General features: G+C 36.1%; 1 protein-coding gene across 1 annotated transcript in view; it reads right to left on the bottom strand.

Moving 5' to 3' along the window:
* The window catches only part of RIMS1 (regulating synaptic membrane exocytosis 1), a gene marked incomplete at both ends in the record, with an annotated part of 215,022 nt that extends 196,662 nt beyond the window's left edge, over positions 1–18,360 (bottom strand). Inside the window, 2 exons of the mRNA XM_081294576.1 lie at positions 12,650–13,506; positions 18,023–18,360. Of these exons, the coding sequence (XP_081150702.1) occupies positions 12,650–13,506; positions 18,023–18,360 (1,195 nt within the window). The remainder of the gene's footprint in view (positions 1–12,649; positions 13,507–18,022) is intronic.
* Positions 18,361–19,136: the final 776 nt, after the last annotated feature.

Raw genomic sequence — 19,136 nt, 5'->3', positions numbered from 1 at the left:
GAAGTTTTTCAACATTACCAGTCAAGTAATAGAGAGTTTTGTAAAGTTATTGTATAGGGATATCAAGGAGCTTGATTCTGATGAAAATCAGCTTTTTTTTTTTTTTTTTTTTTTTTTTTTTGCTTTGGATGGAAAAGCAATAAATGTTGCCATAGAATGATAGTGAATTCTTCCTTAATTCAAGTCTGGTGCTCTTGAACACCATGTTGTAGTTTTGGAAAATTAGAAACCAGGACAAGGCACCAATGTCAGAGGATTAATGTTGATGTCCCCTACAATGGGTCAATTTTAAAGGTTTAAAATATATAATAAAAATCCCAGGACTCATTCCTTTGTTTGGATGACTTTTCAAGTGATTCAGATACAGAGGTATAGCTTCATGTATTATTGGCCAAAAGTCTTCTCCAAGTCAGCCTCTGAATTCTGGAGCTCACAACCCATATGACACATGCTTGTGATATCCAAGAACCACAATTCCACCTGCAGATCTTGGCCCAGAAGCTCCTACAAGACCCTCATTCTCTGGAACATGATGCATGATGAGAAGATGCACTGGACCACCAAGGATTTAGTAGAAATGCCAAGAATCCCTTCCTCTCCCTAGGTCCTTTGCTTAGTTTTCCCAAAACATCACAGTATACCATGTATTAGAGATGGAAAAATTTGATTTGTTAGAGATAGATGTGAGTTAAATTATATCCCACACCACTTCCTTTGAAAAATGACAGTACTTGTGGGTGATTAGTTAATCTTGCCAAAAAGGAGGTCCAAAAAGAATCCATGCTTCATATGTGTGCCACCCGGAAGATGGCTTTCTTAGAACAGCTTCTTTCTGCAAATTACCCATAAAAATGGGAGATTTAATAACCATATACCTTATTGGTCTGCATTTTCCTAAGATACATTTCAGAAGAAATCAGAAGAAAAAATACAAAAGAGAAAATAAGGAATATATGTTATCTTACCATTCAGTATATTTGTATATAAAATTTTGATATACATCCTATTGGTTCTTTCTCTATGCACCTATATAAACATTCTTCAAAAACACCATGTAGTAAAAACATAGAATTAGCCATGCCTTGCTCCCAACTATCCCGATTATATTTTGTAAATAAATATAAGAATACAAACCAGAACTTTTATGACTATGAAATTTTGCTTAATCAGCATCATTTCACCATTATCACATTGCTGCAAACTAAGCAGGCTTCCCAATTTTTATATTATGAATACTGTTTTATAATAAGACATATTTTTTTCATATAATCATGAAGTGTCTATTCTTCCATGGTACCCTTTGTGATATAATCACATTTTAGAAACCAAACACAAACAAGTCAGTTAGAGGTGAGACTTCTAGCTACTAAATACATTTTAGAGTTGACTCGTTTACACTTCAAACAAGTTCTTACTTGGTTTTAATTACAAACATCAGATTTGCTGGAATTTGAGCAATGCCCATAAGCTTCCTGATTCATTAAGAAATACAAGGTCTCTGATGCTTAATTTATCTCATGTCTTCCCAAAGGTCCTTAATCTGTAACCTGACTCATGGTTTCCCATAAGAATAGTTCTCTTTGTGACCCCTATACATAATGTTAAATTCCTACTCTTTGGGGTATCATACTAATTGAATTTTAATTTCTTTCCTTTCTAATCACTCAGCTACTAGTTGGTTATCCCTAAATTGTTTTGTTTTTCACCATTATTATTGATGTTATTGCTAATGGTTTCTTTCTTTCCTAAATCTAAGGACAATTCTCTTTCATTTCATGCTGTAGAGTTTCCTATGGATAATTAAAATTTTTTCACTTTCATTAAAATGTACACTAAGTTAATGTGTAGTGATAGAAATATTATAATCCTTTCTTTATAATTCAAATAATTAATGTCTAAAGTTAATTCAAATAAAAAAGTAATTCTGAGAGTAGAAAATGGGCTGTAATTACACAAATATCAAAGTAAATAATATCCTGTCACCCAATGAACAGGTATATTGACTGAGGTATTGTTTTCAAATTCATGCTTAAGGGATACACCAAGAACCAGAAGACAGAAAAACTATGCTTTTCAAATGTAGCTCTCCTCAATAGTATTTTTGTATACATCTTATTTTCCTATTCAAAAATGTAATTTATTAGTTTATATTTTATTTAAAAAAGAAATATTCAATGGTGTGCTGGATCCAAAAACTATATTTCTACGCATCTATCTGTAAACTGTCACCTTGGTAAGTAGATTTCAACAACTATATTTCTATGGAAAATTTAAAAAGCACATTGGAAAATATAAAACAAAATAAAATGTAGAAATATGCATTTTCCATTAAGTATATAATCAATTTCCTTCAGGAAAATAAAAACGTACAAAAAATAAAAATTATACTAACCAATATTAGATAACTCAAGAGAACAATGGAGGAAAAAGTGAAATTTAAATCATGGCTACAGGTGAAGGGTTTTTATAAGACAGAATATAATAGAGATGGAAAAGTGTATAAGGTGAAAGAATAAATACTAATCAGAAAGAGCAGAATGCCAGAGAGGTTGGTCTTTGGAGACAGGTTGCACTGCCATTAACGGATTTTGTTCAGTGTGAAATGACCCATTGTACGGGGGTTCTACTGCCACCAACTGGAATGACAGTGTAAAGGCAGTCATTAACAACTACCATGTATAATCCTCTAGACCCTGGAGAGTGATTTCCCAATTATTATCCCAATGTAAAAGTTACTTTTAGTTTCTGTTCCAAATATTTGCAAGGTAGGTTTTCTGTTCTTTAATCCCTCCCTTATTTATAGATTCCCAAGCACCACAGGTTAATCCTGGGCAGAATTCACACTTAGTCTGTTAGAAAATGAATTCAAAGTACCTGGGTTGAAGTTCTAAAATACAGATGGATTCATATAACTCTTTATTTTACACCCAAACAGAAGTTGGGTCATTTTGTATCCTATTTCCATCCTAATGTGTCCCCAATAATATGCAACTTTTTAATGCAAAGCTTATTTTTATGATAACAAAATAAAAGTTCTCATGGAAGAATTAGCTCTTCATAATTATTATCTTCAGTTCTGAAATAATGAAACTTGAGGCTTTGAGAGGTTCAGTAAGATGCTCAAAGTGTTTACAGTCTCTGAATATGCCTAAAGCTGTCCTGCACATCAAACCCTCTTCATATAGTAACTACTGAATAAGATTTTTCATGGTATTATATATCTCATAGATAAACAAAAACTGAAATAAATACCGAATGCCAGTATTTGTCATGTATGTATACAAACATGTATAGTCCTTAGTCTCTTTCTCCCTATGAGTATTATCAGGCATTTAACTATATTCTCTTCCAAACTCACTTATCAAAATCTTCACTTCCATTATCTCAGAATGTAACTATATTTTAAAAGTAGTGATTAAATGAGCAGAAACCAACTCAGTCACAAGGGTCTAGGGACATGGATATAATCATCAGTATTGAGGTACAAATCTGGGACCTTATCTCAGGAATCTCTAAGAAGCTAGATTTCTAGGACTAGCCCCAGGCTGAAGATAGAACAAGTATCTGGACCAACTGACTAAAAACTATTTATCAGAGTGTTTATTTGGTGCTGGGCACAATGAATCCCAAGTTCTTCCAGCTGCAAAGTAAAGGAGCTTCAAGGCAGGGGGAAAAAAGCAGATCTTAACATCCAGAACATTTCCTTCTGTTCAGTAGTGTGTGAAGAGATTATTGTTTGCTTCCAAAGTCTTTCCCAGGTCTGAAATTCCATTATTCTGTTAAATTGAACCAAAAGTAAGGACAACCTTTTCATTCACTAGATAAAATGGGTCAAAAACACTGCAGTATGATTCTGCATTTTAAAAGGATACTAAAGAAAAACTTACTGAGATAAAATAGGTGACACTGAAATCTTCAATATCAAATCTTTTTCTAAATGGACTTGGAAGCATAAATGTTTCCCCTTAAAATAACCTTTAGTTACACATCTTCTTAAATGTTCTATATTAAAATGGTAAGCATATATTACAAGTAAAATCTACATAATTATTTTTGAAAATGTAGCCCAGATGTTAATTTAGTTTTTCTTCTGAATCAAGAGTAAGAATTTTTTTCAGATGCAACTAAATGACTAATATTTCTAGCTATGGACTAATTTGGAAAAATATTATTAGGCATAATCATGTTAGATTTACAAATTTAGCATCTCTCCTTTTTTAGAACTTTTTAGTCATAATTTTAAAATCAAGGATTTTTTTGGTCATTTATATATTAGGCAGAAAATGACAATGAAAATCTAGCCTTTCACCATAATTATTTCCAATAGTTTCTTAATGCATATTATTAGAAATTAGGAATCAGTAATTAGCTTCTTATCTCAGAGCACACATACATATACACACACACACTGTCAATTTATTCTCTCAATTTCTTCCCAAGGTTTAAATTGCACAGATTTAAAAAGCTACTGTCCACTCCACACCTACTGTAAGATAGTTCTCCATGTGTCTCTCTAAAACATTTAAACAAAAGCATCAAACACCTGAAATCATGTGTATCATTTGTAGGAATAATTAAATTCATCTTTCCCTCAGTAATGCCAGACAGTAGCCTCCCCATTTATGCCTGCCTATTCTATCCCTGTCATTTGTAATACCCAAGAAAACCAGGCCTCTGTTGGGCATTAGTGCTAAATGTCAACCTGTCCCCACTGCCCAAATGCTGTTCTATAGTAATCTTTTCCGTCTGCTTAGATTAGTAGGGCAAATTAAAGAGGAGATTAGGGAAAGCACTTGGTTGAAGGATAAAAGATGGAGGTAGTAGAATCAAAAATTGTTTTTATCAGCCTACGTGGGAAAGGCCAAGGCAGAAGTGGCAAAAGAGATGAGGTGGATTCTAATGAGAGAACTACTAAGAGGAGGCACTGTTACCTGACTTTGGAAATCTGTTCTACTCAACAGATTTCCAAAGTCAGGTAAAAGTCCTGATGAATGATTGGTGTATATATAAATAGAAATTAAAGATAGATTAATATAAAAAAAAAAGAAGCCAATGCTGTTACATCTACATGTAGACCCACTGCTGTTTGGAGATTCCAACTGTTAAAATGTCAATTATATAATACCTCAGAAAGCACAAAATTGGTTACTTGCAAATTAACATAAGGGGTATTAAACAGAATTTTGGTAATTTTATATTTTAATGGATATCAAATTAACTCACATATATGATTAAAAAATAAAATGAGGCTTTAAAATCATAAGTGCCTACAGTAATTCATTTACTTTTATGTTCACTCTACCCACACACTATCAATTCCAAGTCTCAACATTTTTTAAAGTATTTATTTTATTTGTTTTTCCAGTGAAAAACACTCGGATTTGTCTCTGTATGTTGTCTCTTTTGTTTGAGACATTATCTGTTGGTTTATAATTTTAAGGTATTATTTGTGGCTAAAAATCACTAAAGACAAAACATTAGCTCAGTTGATTTACATAATTTTGCCTTCAAAATCCAATGGTTTGTTTATTGTTTTGTTGTTTTAGTTTTTTAGGTGATGGAGATTGAACTCAGGGCCTCCCACATACTGAGTGAGCTCTATCTCCAGCCCTTTTTATCTTTATACAATCCTTTATTTACATATACTTCACAATATATTTCTAGCCTTAGAATTTTTTAATTCTTCAATATCTTATATGAGGCTTACCAATACCAACACTTTTCCCCTCTTCAAAGCCCTTCCATTCCCATATCTATAAATTTTATCTTTATTTTGTCATGGACATAATATTTGTATTCTATTGTGTAAACATGTGTTACGTATCCTGTGTAGAAGAGAGTTCATACTTACTCTTGAAAAACCAAAGATCAATTTTTATATACTTCCACTTTTTAATTTTTATTATACTACCATTACATGGAATACTTCAGAATCCAGTAAAACCAATGATACACAAAGATAAAGTTTCCTTTTTTACAGATGCACTACAGTGTTCCTGTTCACTCAGAGGGAACTGTATCTAGGTTACTACTTCAACTGGCTATTACCAGTTATTTGAAACAATTTCATATTTTTGTTTGCTTTATATTTGGGCAATGATATTCTGTAACATTTTAATTTTTCTCAATTTTAAATTAGTCATTTTTATTGTTAAAAGAAGACACAGCCTTCCCTTACAAAATCAATTATGTCATGTAACTCTTTAGTCATCGGACATTTCTTAGAACCTATGATTTTCATCTCAATGAAGAGTTTCTGTGGGAGTCTCCTAGAAATGACCTCCAGTTTAAATATGAGCAGACTGCTTTCTGCAATACAAGGTCATCCAGGCATTTCTTTGCACTGGATTCCTCGGTTAGTTCCAGTATTTCTTGATTCTTATTTGTTTCAATTATTTGACTATTACCATTAGTTTTCTGAGTACATATATTCTTAAGTAATTTTCTCAGAAGGAAATTGAGAAGTAGGTTTTCTGAGAACTTGGAGGTGACTAATGGCTTTGATGTGTATAGAACTGTAATTTCAATGTTATTTGGCTCAGAACTTTCAAACCATTGATTAATTGCAGTCTAGAATTCACAGAAGATGACAAGAGCAAAGGTAATTTAACTATCAATTTTTCTATGAGCTAGCTTATTTGTTAATCTCCAAAGATTTAGACTTTCCTCTTTATCTTTCCTCTCTTCAATGGTCTGGAGTTCTTATGTTTAACAATTATGACATTTGCATTTATTCTTTGAGCCTTCCAAGAATTATAAAGACTTCCTCATGACTAATTTATTTTTATGTTTTTTTTTATTTTACATTGTTATATATGACAACAGAATGCATTACGATTCATACTATACATATAGAGCACAATTTTTCAAATCTCTAGTTGTACATGGAGTCACATGTCACATCCTTCATGTCTTCAAACATGTACTTATATGTACATGTAATGATGACCATTGCATTCCACCATCTTTCCTATGCTGCCTCCATTCCTACCCTCCCCTTTTCCACTTTGCCCTATCTAGAATTCATTTAATCCTCCCTTCCCCCTTCCCCACCCCCACCACAGCATATTATGGATCAGCATCCTTAAATCAGAAAAATCATTCAGCATTTGTGGTTTTTTTTTTTTTGGGGGGGGGGTTGGCTACCATTATATTTTCCAGCTCCACCCGTTTACATGCAAATACCATGATTTTATTCTCTTTTAATGGTGACTAATATTCCATAGTGTATATATACCACATTTTCTTTATCCATTCATCTACTGAAGGTCATCTAGGTTGGTTCCATAGTTTAGCTATTGTGAATTGTGCTGCTATAAACATTGATGTGGCTGTGTACCTGTAGTATGCTGTTTTTAAGTCCTTTGAGTATAGGTGAGGAGTGGAATAGCTGGGTCAAATGGTGATTCCATTCCCAGTTTTCCAAGAATTCTCCATACTGCTTTCCAGATTGACTGAACCAATTTGCAGTCCCACCAGCAATGTATGAGTGTGCCTTTTTCCCCACATCCTTGCCAATACTTATTGTTGTTTGTAGTCATAATAGTTGCCATTCTGACTGGAGTGAGATGAATTCTTAGAGTAGTTTTGATTTGCATTTCTCTAATTGCTAGAGATGTTGAACATTTTTTCATATATTTGGTAATTCATTGTATATCCTCTTCTGAGAAGTGTCTGTTCAGTTCCTTGGCCCATTTATTGATTGGGTTGTCTGTTTTGTTTTTTTTTTTGTTTTTTTTTTTTTTTTTTTTTTGGTGTTAAGATTTTTGAGTTGTTTATATGTTCTAGAGATTAGTTCTCTATCTGACATGCCTGTGGTAAGAATTTGTTCCCAATTAGTAGGCTCTCTAATCACCTCACTGATTTTCTTCTTTTAAGGAATGAAATCCATGCAATGAACTTTCCTCTTAGAACTGCCTTCATAGTGTCCCAGAGATTTCAATATGTTGTATCTGTGTTCTCATTTACCTCATTCACCTCTAAAACTTTTTTAATCTCTTCCTTGATATCTTCTGCAACCCATTGTTCAGTCAGTAATATATTATCTAGTCTCCAGGTGTTGGAGACTAGATAATATATTATTTCTTATTTTATCATCCTCATAGCTAATTTCATAGCTACCTCTTTCTGGATCCAAAGGAGTTCATAAACTTTACATTAGCTTTTATTTTAATGTTTCTGATCATGATGCTGTATTTTCTGGCTAGGAGAATTACCTGTGCAGGCAAACTTGTAATCTTGAGTTCGGTTGTATAGTCTTGTACTTTGTCCTTCTGTCCAAATTCATCAATGCTAAGGGTTTTGGTATCCAAAATTTCTCTATGAGCTGATTAACAACTTTAATATCTAAAAATATTTTACAAAGAATATCTGTATTTGGGAAGTCAAACTTTCCTGGGAATGAGATTTAGGCATTTCAGATATACTAAACTTCACTAAGATGTGTAACATTTTGTTCTGTTTGATTTTAAGCCCTTTCCTGCTCTTTAATTATTTCTTCTAAAGTAAATGTGTCTTGGATTATCCTGATCTCCTTTGGTTCATCCTGCTGGTACTTTTCATATCTAATGGACATTGTTGTTCATTGATATTTGAGATCGGGTACTGGATGGATTTTTGTGAGCAGCAAGAGAGAGCATTTCCACATAGATCTTAACTATTCTGCTGCTGTAGACAATAATACTAAAATGAAATTTGTTAACAAATGGGGTAATGAACTGGTATCCTTCTTTAGGTAAATTAGATGTGGAGTACAATGCTGGGTCATGAGGGTAAGAATCTTAGAGTCTTATAGAGTTCCAATTTCTTTGAGGTTCACTGAAGCCTTTCACTGAATTTCAATTGATTTCTACCTAAGAATTAAATTTCAGCCTTCACTTTGTACAAGAGGTATGAAGAAGAGTGTGTTATAGTTGTCCTATCAACAAATATTAAGTGAACCTCCCAAGAAGCAGCTCTCCTTCTCATTTCCAGATCCACTGAATCTAGGGTCTCTTGAGAGGTGAATCACATCAGATGGCTTTATCCTTTACCACCACACTTTTCCTGCCTACGTGGCAAGGTCTTCTGTCCAAAAGCGGGCTACTCTACCTTTTTCATCTCCTATAAACATCAGTCATTCATTAGCAATTTAAAAGTTCTAAGGCAGGTGGGGGGGGGCATAGCTCAGTGGCAGAAACTTAGGTGGTACAAGGCTCCTAGGTTCAATATCTAGTATCAAAAACTGAAAAAGAAAAAGTTCAAAGGTTTGCTTAATTTGTATTGCATTCTTTAATTAACTCAAAGCCAATTAAGGAAAATATAAAAAAAGGAAAGAAATTCTGTTATACAACGCCACATTCTTCTTCCAACTCCTTCCAGCTTAGGACTAATATATTATTAAGTCCTTATATATAAATATATAATATATTGCATATTATATCTTAAAATGAATATAGTAAGGTCCTTACAAGTATAAGTGACTTACCCACTTGAAACAAGGCAGCGATGTTCCCATGTATCTTCACAGAAATTGAACAATTTTTCTATCCTCAACATTGGCACCATCTCCATCTTTCTTTACTAATAAACCTCTTTAATCACTTCCTTAGAGGCATAAATTTTCACTAGACCTTCTCCTAATGGATTATATTACAGATTTCATTTAAATTCAAAACCTTTTAGTTCATTGTTATTTTTTTCTCTGTAGAGAAATTTATAGTAGTTAATCTTTACAAGCTAGTAGACAAGAGATGTCCAGTTTTTCCCTCTTGACTACAGCAATACGAATGTCACTTATGTTTAAAAAGAGGTAGCTGACCTCAATTTTTGGATAATCCTGGTACAGAGGTCACTCACTGTGTGTGTGTGTGTGTGTGTGTGTGTGTCTGTGTGTGTGTCTGTGTGTATGTGTGTGTGTGAGAGAGAGAGAGAGAACAGAATTAAACTATATATGAAAGATTATATGTTGAATATAAAGGCTGTAATGGCTTTTATTTCCCTTTTTTTAATTGCGGATTGAACCCAGAGCCCTTGTGCATGCTAGGCAAGCACTTTCCTCTGGGCTAGCTACATCCCCAGCCCTTTTCAACTTTTATTTCTGAGAAAGGGTCTCCCTTAATTGCTGAGGCTGGCCTAAAATTTGTGATCCTCTTGCCTCAGACTTTCTCCTAGCTGGGATCACAGGCAATTATCACCATGTCCAGCTGTGCTATCTTTTAGATGCCATTTTGACTGGATTATCTTTTCTTGTTAAAAGAATACTTTAGCACATAGTAAAAGCACATCAATATGAAACAGAAATATCTCTTTAAAACATTTATGAAATTATATATTATTGTGCAATTAACTTTTATTGATTACTTCTCCCAACAGAATGTAAGTTCTATGAGGGAAGGGAACATACTTATCTTTTAACCTCAGTATATCCACAGAAAGTGCTAAATACATATTTGCTAGTAAATATAAGAATCAACTCATCAGAGTAGTAAAACATAATAATATCAAATGAAAAGAATAGTACATATATATTAAATAATTACCATGGACTAGGAATTTTCTTAAATGGTTTAATTTATACCTGTAAGGGATAAACAGAACAAACAAATGCTTAGGATATAGTAAAATTTTATTTTTGTTTCCCATTGTCCCTTTAAAATTATATACTATGGGGCTGGGCAGGGTGGTGAACTCTTGTAATCCTAGCACCTAGGGAGGCTGAGGTGGGAGGACCAAAAGTTCAAAGCCAGGCTCAGCAACTTAGTGAAAGGCCCTAAGCAACATAGTGAGACCCTGTCTCAAAATTTTAAAAATACTATTAATAATAGATAAATGTATATGTGATGACCTTGTGTTCCCAGATGAAGAGGTTTAACACTAGCTTTAGAGATGTGTGTATCCCAAGAAGTCACCAAAGTTTCTAGAATGATAAATTTCCAGAAAAATAGCCTGAAGAGGCAATAAATTCACCAAGTCATACCAGCCCCATTCCTCCAATTACCCAAGCCCCTATTCAGGCTTTCTTTATTCATTTATTGCTATTTTCAATAATTGGAGGGGATCAATTCTGTCCCCCATTATGATACACAACACACTTTAAATAAGATTTGGTGTAGTGTCCTTTCTTCAAAGAAAATATACAATGTCCACATCCATCAAGAGTTCTCCTTACACCAACTAACTTCATCTATTTATATATTTGTTGAACACCTACTTTTTTACTTTGGGGGAAAACAAAAGGCAGTTAACAAAGTCTACTCATCAACTGACTTTTAAAGCCTGTAGATCCTATGCAACTTATAAAGAGAAGTGATCAGAAGGCAAGATACCGAGAGTTAAACTTATCCTGTGTTCATATGTTCTAAAGACTCCTATTTCAAGTTGATTTGCAATAATAATGATAGAACTAGCTTTTTAAATTATTTCTTCATAAAGCATGAGATTGAGCATATATGTGGCAGGGGGAGGACATGGACATGCAGTTCAGAGACAGAAGACAAGAAAGAAAAATGACTCTAAAATAAAATGTATAATATCTAGTACATCATCTAGCAATTACAAAGCAAGCCAACAATTTTTTTAAAAAAAATACCCAAAATAAAAATTCATTAAGAATCACCCAATGACCTCAACATTGCAGCAATGGTGATGACTACCATCAAAGTGAGACTCTGGTCAGTTTAAATCTGAGAAAACAGAATCAAAATGAGAATAACCTTCAAAAATGCATGAAAATTGATTTTAAATTGAAGTATTTTCTAGATAAGCACTGCCTAATGGGACTTTTTGTGGTTATCCCCATTGAACACCCGAAATGTGGCAAGTATGATGGAGAAACTGAATTTTTAAGTTTATTGAATTTTATTTAATTTATGTCTAAACAGCTACATGAGGCTATAGTATATTGTACAGTGCAGATTTAGACATTTAAAAAAAAGTCAGCCTTTCACACCATGTCCCCCAAACTTCTGGAATGTGAACTTCATACCTCAAAGTTACTACCCCAAACTCAATATATAATACCCTCATGATGTAATTTCTTCACAAGTTGTGAGGAGAATTAGCTTGAAATTTGACAAATGCTACCAGTGTGACTCAAATATACCCAACTGAAGTTTTGGAAGAAATAAGTACATTATTCTTTATAGGGTACAGTTTTTGTTTTCTAGAAAATCAGTTATTTTCTCCAAATAAACCCACACCCAAATAACTTAAAAAAACATGAGTGTGTACTCCATTTCCCAAGATGACTGGGACCAAAATCAGTTAGAAAGCCTCCTAACTCAACTGTAGAGCTTATAGTTCTTTCTTTTAAAAATCCCATCAATCAATCAATGAATCCATCAAAAAACTTCCATTGGATGAATCACTGTCCATGAGCATTCCAAACCTCACCTCCAGCCCTGGAACATGTGCACTTCTAACCAGGGCACATGTACATTCGGATGGTAGCATACTCACTTCTAACCCCGCGCCACACATGCATCTTTAAGCTTGGCACGTGTGCGCGCGCGAACGCGGGGGGGGGGGGGGGGGGACACACACACACACACACACCACTGAGCTTGGCTCACACGCATCTCTAACTGAGCACTCAAACTTCTCTCACCCTGGCACAGGCACCTGGAAGCCTGGCTAAAGTCCCAGCTCAGGGACAGCGCCGCGCCCTTACCTTTCTCGCTGACGCTCTCGCTCTCTAGCTCTACGTCCTCGCAGCTGGTGTACTCGGGAGTGGACACGCCTTCCTCCTCTGAGCTGCTCACTGACATCTGCCGCTTCTTGCCGCCCCTCTTAGACCGATGCGGCTTGGGCGGCGATGGCCGCACGGACTCAGACTGGTCAGAGCTCAGGGAGTCGTTCCGCAGCATGGTCTCCACCTTCTCGCGCTTGGCCTTCCTGATGAGCACCGCTGAGCTGGGGTCCAGGCGGCTCTGCTTCCTGAGTGGCTCCTGGGCTTTGAGCTCCGGGGCTTCTGCGGGGACCGGCCCATGCCTGGGCGCCGGCGGGCTGTGGTTCGTTGGCGGCTTGCCGCCGGGCGCCCTGGTCTCCGCAGTCCTCTCGGCCGAGTAGGCCCGGGGCGAGTCCGGCGGCGAAGCCCTGGCGGCGGCCGGCGCTCGCTTGCCGGCCTTGCTCTCTGGTAGCGCGGCTCCCGCTTCGGTGCGCGGGAGCGCCACGTCGCTGTGGCGCCGCTCGTGCCTCGCTCGGGACACCCGGGCGTGCATGCGCATCTGCTGCTCCTCAGGCGGCGCTTTCACCGGATACCGCGCCAGGTTCGGGTCGCTGCGGTACCTGGTCTGGTATTCCTCTTCTTTCCTTTGCTTCTCATCCTCCGCCGCTTTTCCATCCTCTCGTTTTTCTGGCACGTCGGGGTAGTCCTGTGATCTCCCTTTCTCAAGCCTTCGGCTTTCCCGCCTTTCTTTCCGTTCGCGTTCTTCCACAGCCCCCTCCCCTGGCTGCACAGAGGTTTTTGGCACGCGTTTCCTCTCGCTCTTCAGGGCTCCTTTGCCATTCTGCTCTGGAGCCTTCTTCCTATGATATGCAAAGGAACGTCATGAAGGAAAGCAATTGATTAAATTTAAGGAAAAGACCTAAGTAACATTTCATCTTGCATTCCAGTCTTGAATCATTCCAAATAATTAGAATCCCACGTCTAATTAATTGAGATGATGAAGAGCTCCATTAAACCTGTATTGCTTAAGTTTTTTTTATGACCCCTTTGCAACACAATATATTCAAAGACTTGAAAAGTTATTTTCACAATGTAAGTTTTTCATTTTAACTGAAACAATAAAATACATTAATAAATTAATTCAATCAATGGACAAATTTTATGCTACCTTCTGTTTGTGACTCAAAGACTTAAAAATGTCTTCGATGAAAATACTATAGTTAGTATAGGAGCAGAATAATATATACATATATTACTTCAAAACCAAATATATATTTGATATGTGTGGATATTACGGTAACAGTCACTTATAACTGAAATGTAAGTACAAGAATGTCCATTTCAGAAATCAATTCTAATAGCACTTCATCAATAGTAGAACAAATTAATTTCTGACTTGATCACACTCAAACACTTTTTCAGAAGTTGGTTCTAACTTCTTCAGGTAACAATAATAGAAACATTGGCAATTTTTGAAAGTGTTATTCATACTCCCTTCCTCGCTCTCTTTCTACTCATTTCAGAATAGGATCCAAGAGAAGCAAATAGTTTGGAGTTCTACTTTTTCTATGCTGTCAAACATACTGGCAAAGATAAAAATAAAGGAAAGGGGTTTGCTGATCTTTCAGTCTGGTAAATGTATCATTCTGTTGTCCCTTTCAGTACTTCCCTGTACACTGAAGTGCACCTGGTCTGGGGAAGTTCCAGCTATTATGCCAGAAGTTGTAAAAACTAGATAACTTAACTAAGTGTATTTATATGATCTAATGTGCAATTCAAATGGAAGCAACCCAAGGCTTATTTTGGAATTCTAAGGTCTGAAAGGAAGACTCTTCAAAGGTTATATCATTGCTTGGGAATCCAAAAGCAGGTGTCAAAAATGAAAATAGAGAAAAATACAGGCAAAAATGGGTAAAAAAGTTGGACAATTTCTCCAGTGGTTTAGCAAAGGTGCAGTTACTAAGATATGTTGTGGGGAGTAGTAGTAAGAACATGCTGGTTATAGTAAAGAGAAAAAGTAAAGAAGTTCAAGATCTCTTTGAAATGAAAATGATTTGGTCCTGAAGGAAATAATGGTCTTTAGAGTGTAAGGTGTCTAGTATAATCACATATTATTCATTATCAAAGATAGCTTTCATAAGAGTGTGATGCTTGTATACAAATATTTGGTAGCTCCTTAAAGCAGAGATGCTCTTGATAGAAGTTTATATTGAATCAATTGCTTTTCTTGAAATGCTAATACATAACATTTGCTTGCCTTGCAGAGTTCATGTGAGCGGTAAAGAAAACCAACTGTGGAGATGCTTTATGGAAGAGTTCAGTGTTATGCAAATGGAAAGTATTCTCCATCTTGTCTCTTTGTTCCACTAATTATACTTTTTTTCTCACCTCAACTTTTGTTTTATTTCTACTAGGTCCTGATCAATGTGCAAAATACAAACAAGAAATCTTCAAGAATTGAAAACAAATAAACAGACTGGTTTCCTTTCAGTCCTGCTTCTTCCTGAAGTTGCCAATCCTATACTGCAACCTACCAGCCTTGCCCTGCTCCTACACCATCAGTAAATGTACTTGCCCCATTGGTATTGAAATTTCATTTAAAAAGTCAAAACAAATGCCTCAGTTCTCATTCTTGAAATTCATGTCATTTTTTACCATACATCAAAACCAGAATACTTTTCAACAACTTTAAAGCTCCAAATTTTTAGTTTATCTTCTGACCAGTCCCAACCTGTACTTTTAATATTCTTGTTTATCCCTCACCCATGATAGTTTGCTATTAATTCTACCTTCACTAAGGTATCACTGATGTCCTTCCTATCTTGTCTTCAAATAATTTAGGCACTTATTCTGTCATCATGTATTGTCCTCTTCTACGCCGTGTACCTCCCCTACAACTCCTGGATAGCTTACAAAGCTTAATTCAGAAATCATTTCCTTTTCCCTAGGGCTACCAAAGTACTAAATACATTTTTTAACTTTGATGAAATCAGCATCCTACCTAACAGCCTAAGTGTCTGTCTTTCCTGGGATATTGTCTGACCTCTCCCCAGGGTCTGTAAGGAAAGGGACCACATCTTAATTCATTTTTATACCCTCTGGCTGTTGGCACTGTGTTTACTTATAGTAAATAAACATTATGATTGCTAACTTCAATAATAGGCATAATCACAGAATGCCTACCATGTGCCAGTTTGGAAACATACACTGTCCTTTAATTCTTGCCACACCCTATGAGGTGGTTATAATGGTAGAGTCTTGACTGTTATCCTGACCTGCTTAATTTTGAAGTGCCCGATCATATTGTATGAACTTTATTTGAAAAGGGGATCAAAAGATGACTTGGAGCCTACTATTACTCAGTGGGATAAATAAGAGTTAGACAAAAGTAATTGAGCCTAATTCAAATCCTAACAGATCCCCTACACTATAAGCCTCATGATGAGAATGACTACGTCATCCTTGTTAGCACTATTTCCTACAGTATAGCATTGTCTGTCCATAAATACATTTTATTAATGAATCAAGCAATTGATTGAAATAAATTACCTGATCACATTATCCCTTGTTTAAATCTTCAGTGGCATGCTATCATGCTTAGGATAAAATCTGGAAAATTGAACCTGTCCCCTCATGTATTAGAAGCAGCAATTACCCCACTCCTGTTATCAATTTCTATTTCACTTAGCTTTTTGTCTCTGTGCCCAAAAGTCCTGAAAAGAACAATTTAGAGGACCAAAGTTTTATTTTGGATCACAGTTTCAGAGGTTCAATCCATGGTCAGCCAACCCTATAGTTCTGGGCTCAAGGTGAGGCGAAACATCATCGAGGAAGGGAACAACAAAGCGGGGGTGGGGGGGGGAGAGAGAGAGAGAATGAACTTCCATGAACACTCTATACAAGCCCTTTGGAGAAAACTCAATACCATATGCCCCAGATAGATGTCTGCTGTGGAGCTACAGAACTTGTTTGTGCAGCTGGATTTCAGTCTTGCTTTGGTCCTATCCCTTCTTTCTGTTTTCTGTTTCTCACTTTTGGAATTGAAACGTTTACTCCATGCCATTATATGTTGGAGTTATGTAGCCTGTTTTTCATCTTTACTCTCACAGCTGAGAGTTCATCTTGAGTCTCAGATGAGATCTTCCACTAGATCTTTAGACAATGCGGGAATTGCTGAGATTATAGGGACTCTTGGAAATAAACTGAATATTCTTTTGGTGCAAGGGATGGTACCAGGGATTGATCTCAGGGGCACTCAACCACTGAGCCACATCCCTATCCCTAATTTATATTTTTTATTTAGCGAGAGGTTCTCACTAAGTTGCTTAGCACCTCTCTGTTGCTGAGGCTGGCTTTGAACTCATGATCCTCTAGCCTCAGCCTCTTGAGCCACTGGGATTACAGGTATGTGCCACCATGCCCAGCTGATTAAATGTACTTTGAATTATAAGATGGGCATGAGCTTTCAGGGGTACGGTGACAGGATGCTATGGTTTAAGTATGAAGTATCCCCCCAAAACTCATGTGTAAGACAGAGGAAGAATTTTGTAGGCAGATGGGGTGTGGCTGAGGAAGTAGGTCACTGAAGGTATGCCTTTGAAATTTATACATTGTCCCTAGTGAGCAGAGATCTCTCTCTGCTTTCTGATTGTCATTTCCTGAGCTATGTCCCTCCACCACACCCTTTTGCCATGATATTCTGCCTCGCCTCAGCCCCAGAGCTATGGACTAGACTGAACCTCTGAAACTGTGAGCCAAAATAAACTTTTCCTCTTCTACATTTTCCTTGTTATATCTTCTGGTCATCACAACAAAAAACCAACTAAAACACCTCACTACCTCACCAGCCACCTCCCTATCAATCTTCCTGTGGTACTTGCATTATACCAATGGGTATCCTTGAGTACATCTCACATCAGACTGTTTCTTTCAGGCCACAAGCCTATGCAGATACCTGGAGGCTCATCCCACCCTTCTTGTAAATTCTGTGATGTTCCAATGCATCCTTCAATAGATCCTGTTCCCTTACCATATTGGTTCAGAGAACACTTTTAATTAAAGAACTAATTTTAAAATGAACAATGATCTAAGAGATTTTTTTTTTTTAGTTCAAGGTTGGAAATTAGTAGCTCAATCAAATGATTTATTTTATCCTTACAACTGTGCATGGTAGGAAAGAAGTTTTTCAACAAAGGTCTCCTATGGAACAGACATTTTAGGAATAGACAAAACAGCTTAGGCCTGTTGTTGCCTTTTGTGTATGGCCTGAGAAGTGCTATTTCTACATATTCCTCCCAGTAGAAGTTAAATTCTTAAAAATGTGTTTGTTCTTCAAGAAGACCTTAACTTTTGTTTACAGGATTAATGAACTATTACCTGTCTCTTGGAGGTTCACTTCTAGACCTGGATGACGCCTGCTTCTGTTCCGGCCCCATGGCTTGTTGTGAAGGTTCAGCCCCTTTGCTCCTGTCTGGTGGTGCACTGGGAGGAGCAGTGTCCAGGGAGGAGGCAGCAGCTGTGCTCAGGGGAGTCTGAGACCTTGATCGCTCTTGGAGTCGTGCTTTCTTTTCTCTCGGTACCTCAGAACCAGCACCTGTAGCTGTATCACTCAAGGTTCCATCCTGACTAGGCTGCTGAGGGCCACTTCCAAAGAACCATGCCCCAGATTTGGTTAAGATTTCTTGTTGCTTTCGACATAAATTGCATACCCACATAACCTATTCAAAGAAGAGAGAACAATATAAATTTTCTATACTGTTTGTAAATAATTTGTTTTCAATACATTAAAATGCATCATAAATAGAAAATAAAGGTCTTCATATTTATCATTGCAAATTTCTTGTGGAAATTGTTCTTGCATAAGTCACAGTCAAGTATAGGAATACTTGGACTATAACCTATCTCTACCTAAATTGCCTCCAGAAAACCAGAGTAGAATTTTTCTTTTCACCATCTTTAATTTAATAATTCTGAGATTTTTTTACCATATATATGTCATATATTAAACGATTGACTCTGAAGTTTCATTTAAAATATCTTAGTAAAAATGGTCTGAGGTATAAATTGATTAGAAAATGCATATGAAGCTCTAGAATCAATATTTATGTACATAAATCTCAGTATCTCAAATGATTTAAATGTTTTTGTTCTAAAAAATCACTCATTATTAAATGAAAGAGTAAAATTTATGCATATGGAGAAACAATGATAGGCACAAAAGATGTCAAGTTGTATATTTTCTCTAATTTCTTAGTAATAAACTAACCTCAAATTTATTTAAGTTATAAAATGTAATTTCCACACACATAATTACTAAAGAAATAAATCTGAGGCTGGGTTTGTTCATATGTGACCAGTCCAATGTTAAGTTTCCCCAAGAGAGTTATTTTAAAACAGTGATTTGGAGACATATCCACTGATAACACCACTTAGAATAAACTTATATATTTGTTCTCCTATTGGTAACACTTAAAATTATTTTAATAATGAA

The sequence above is a fragment of the Spermophilus citellus genome (assembly GCF_964194105.1).
Source record: "Spermophilus citellus genome assembly, chromosome: 5".
NCBI lineage: Eukaryota > Metazoa > Chordata > Mammalia > Rodentia > Sciuridae > Spermophilus > Spermophilus citellus.
Note: the sequence above shows the minus strand (reverse complement) of the source record. Positions and strands in the feature narration are given on the sequence as shown.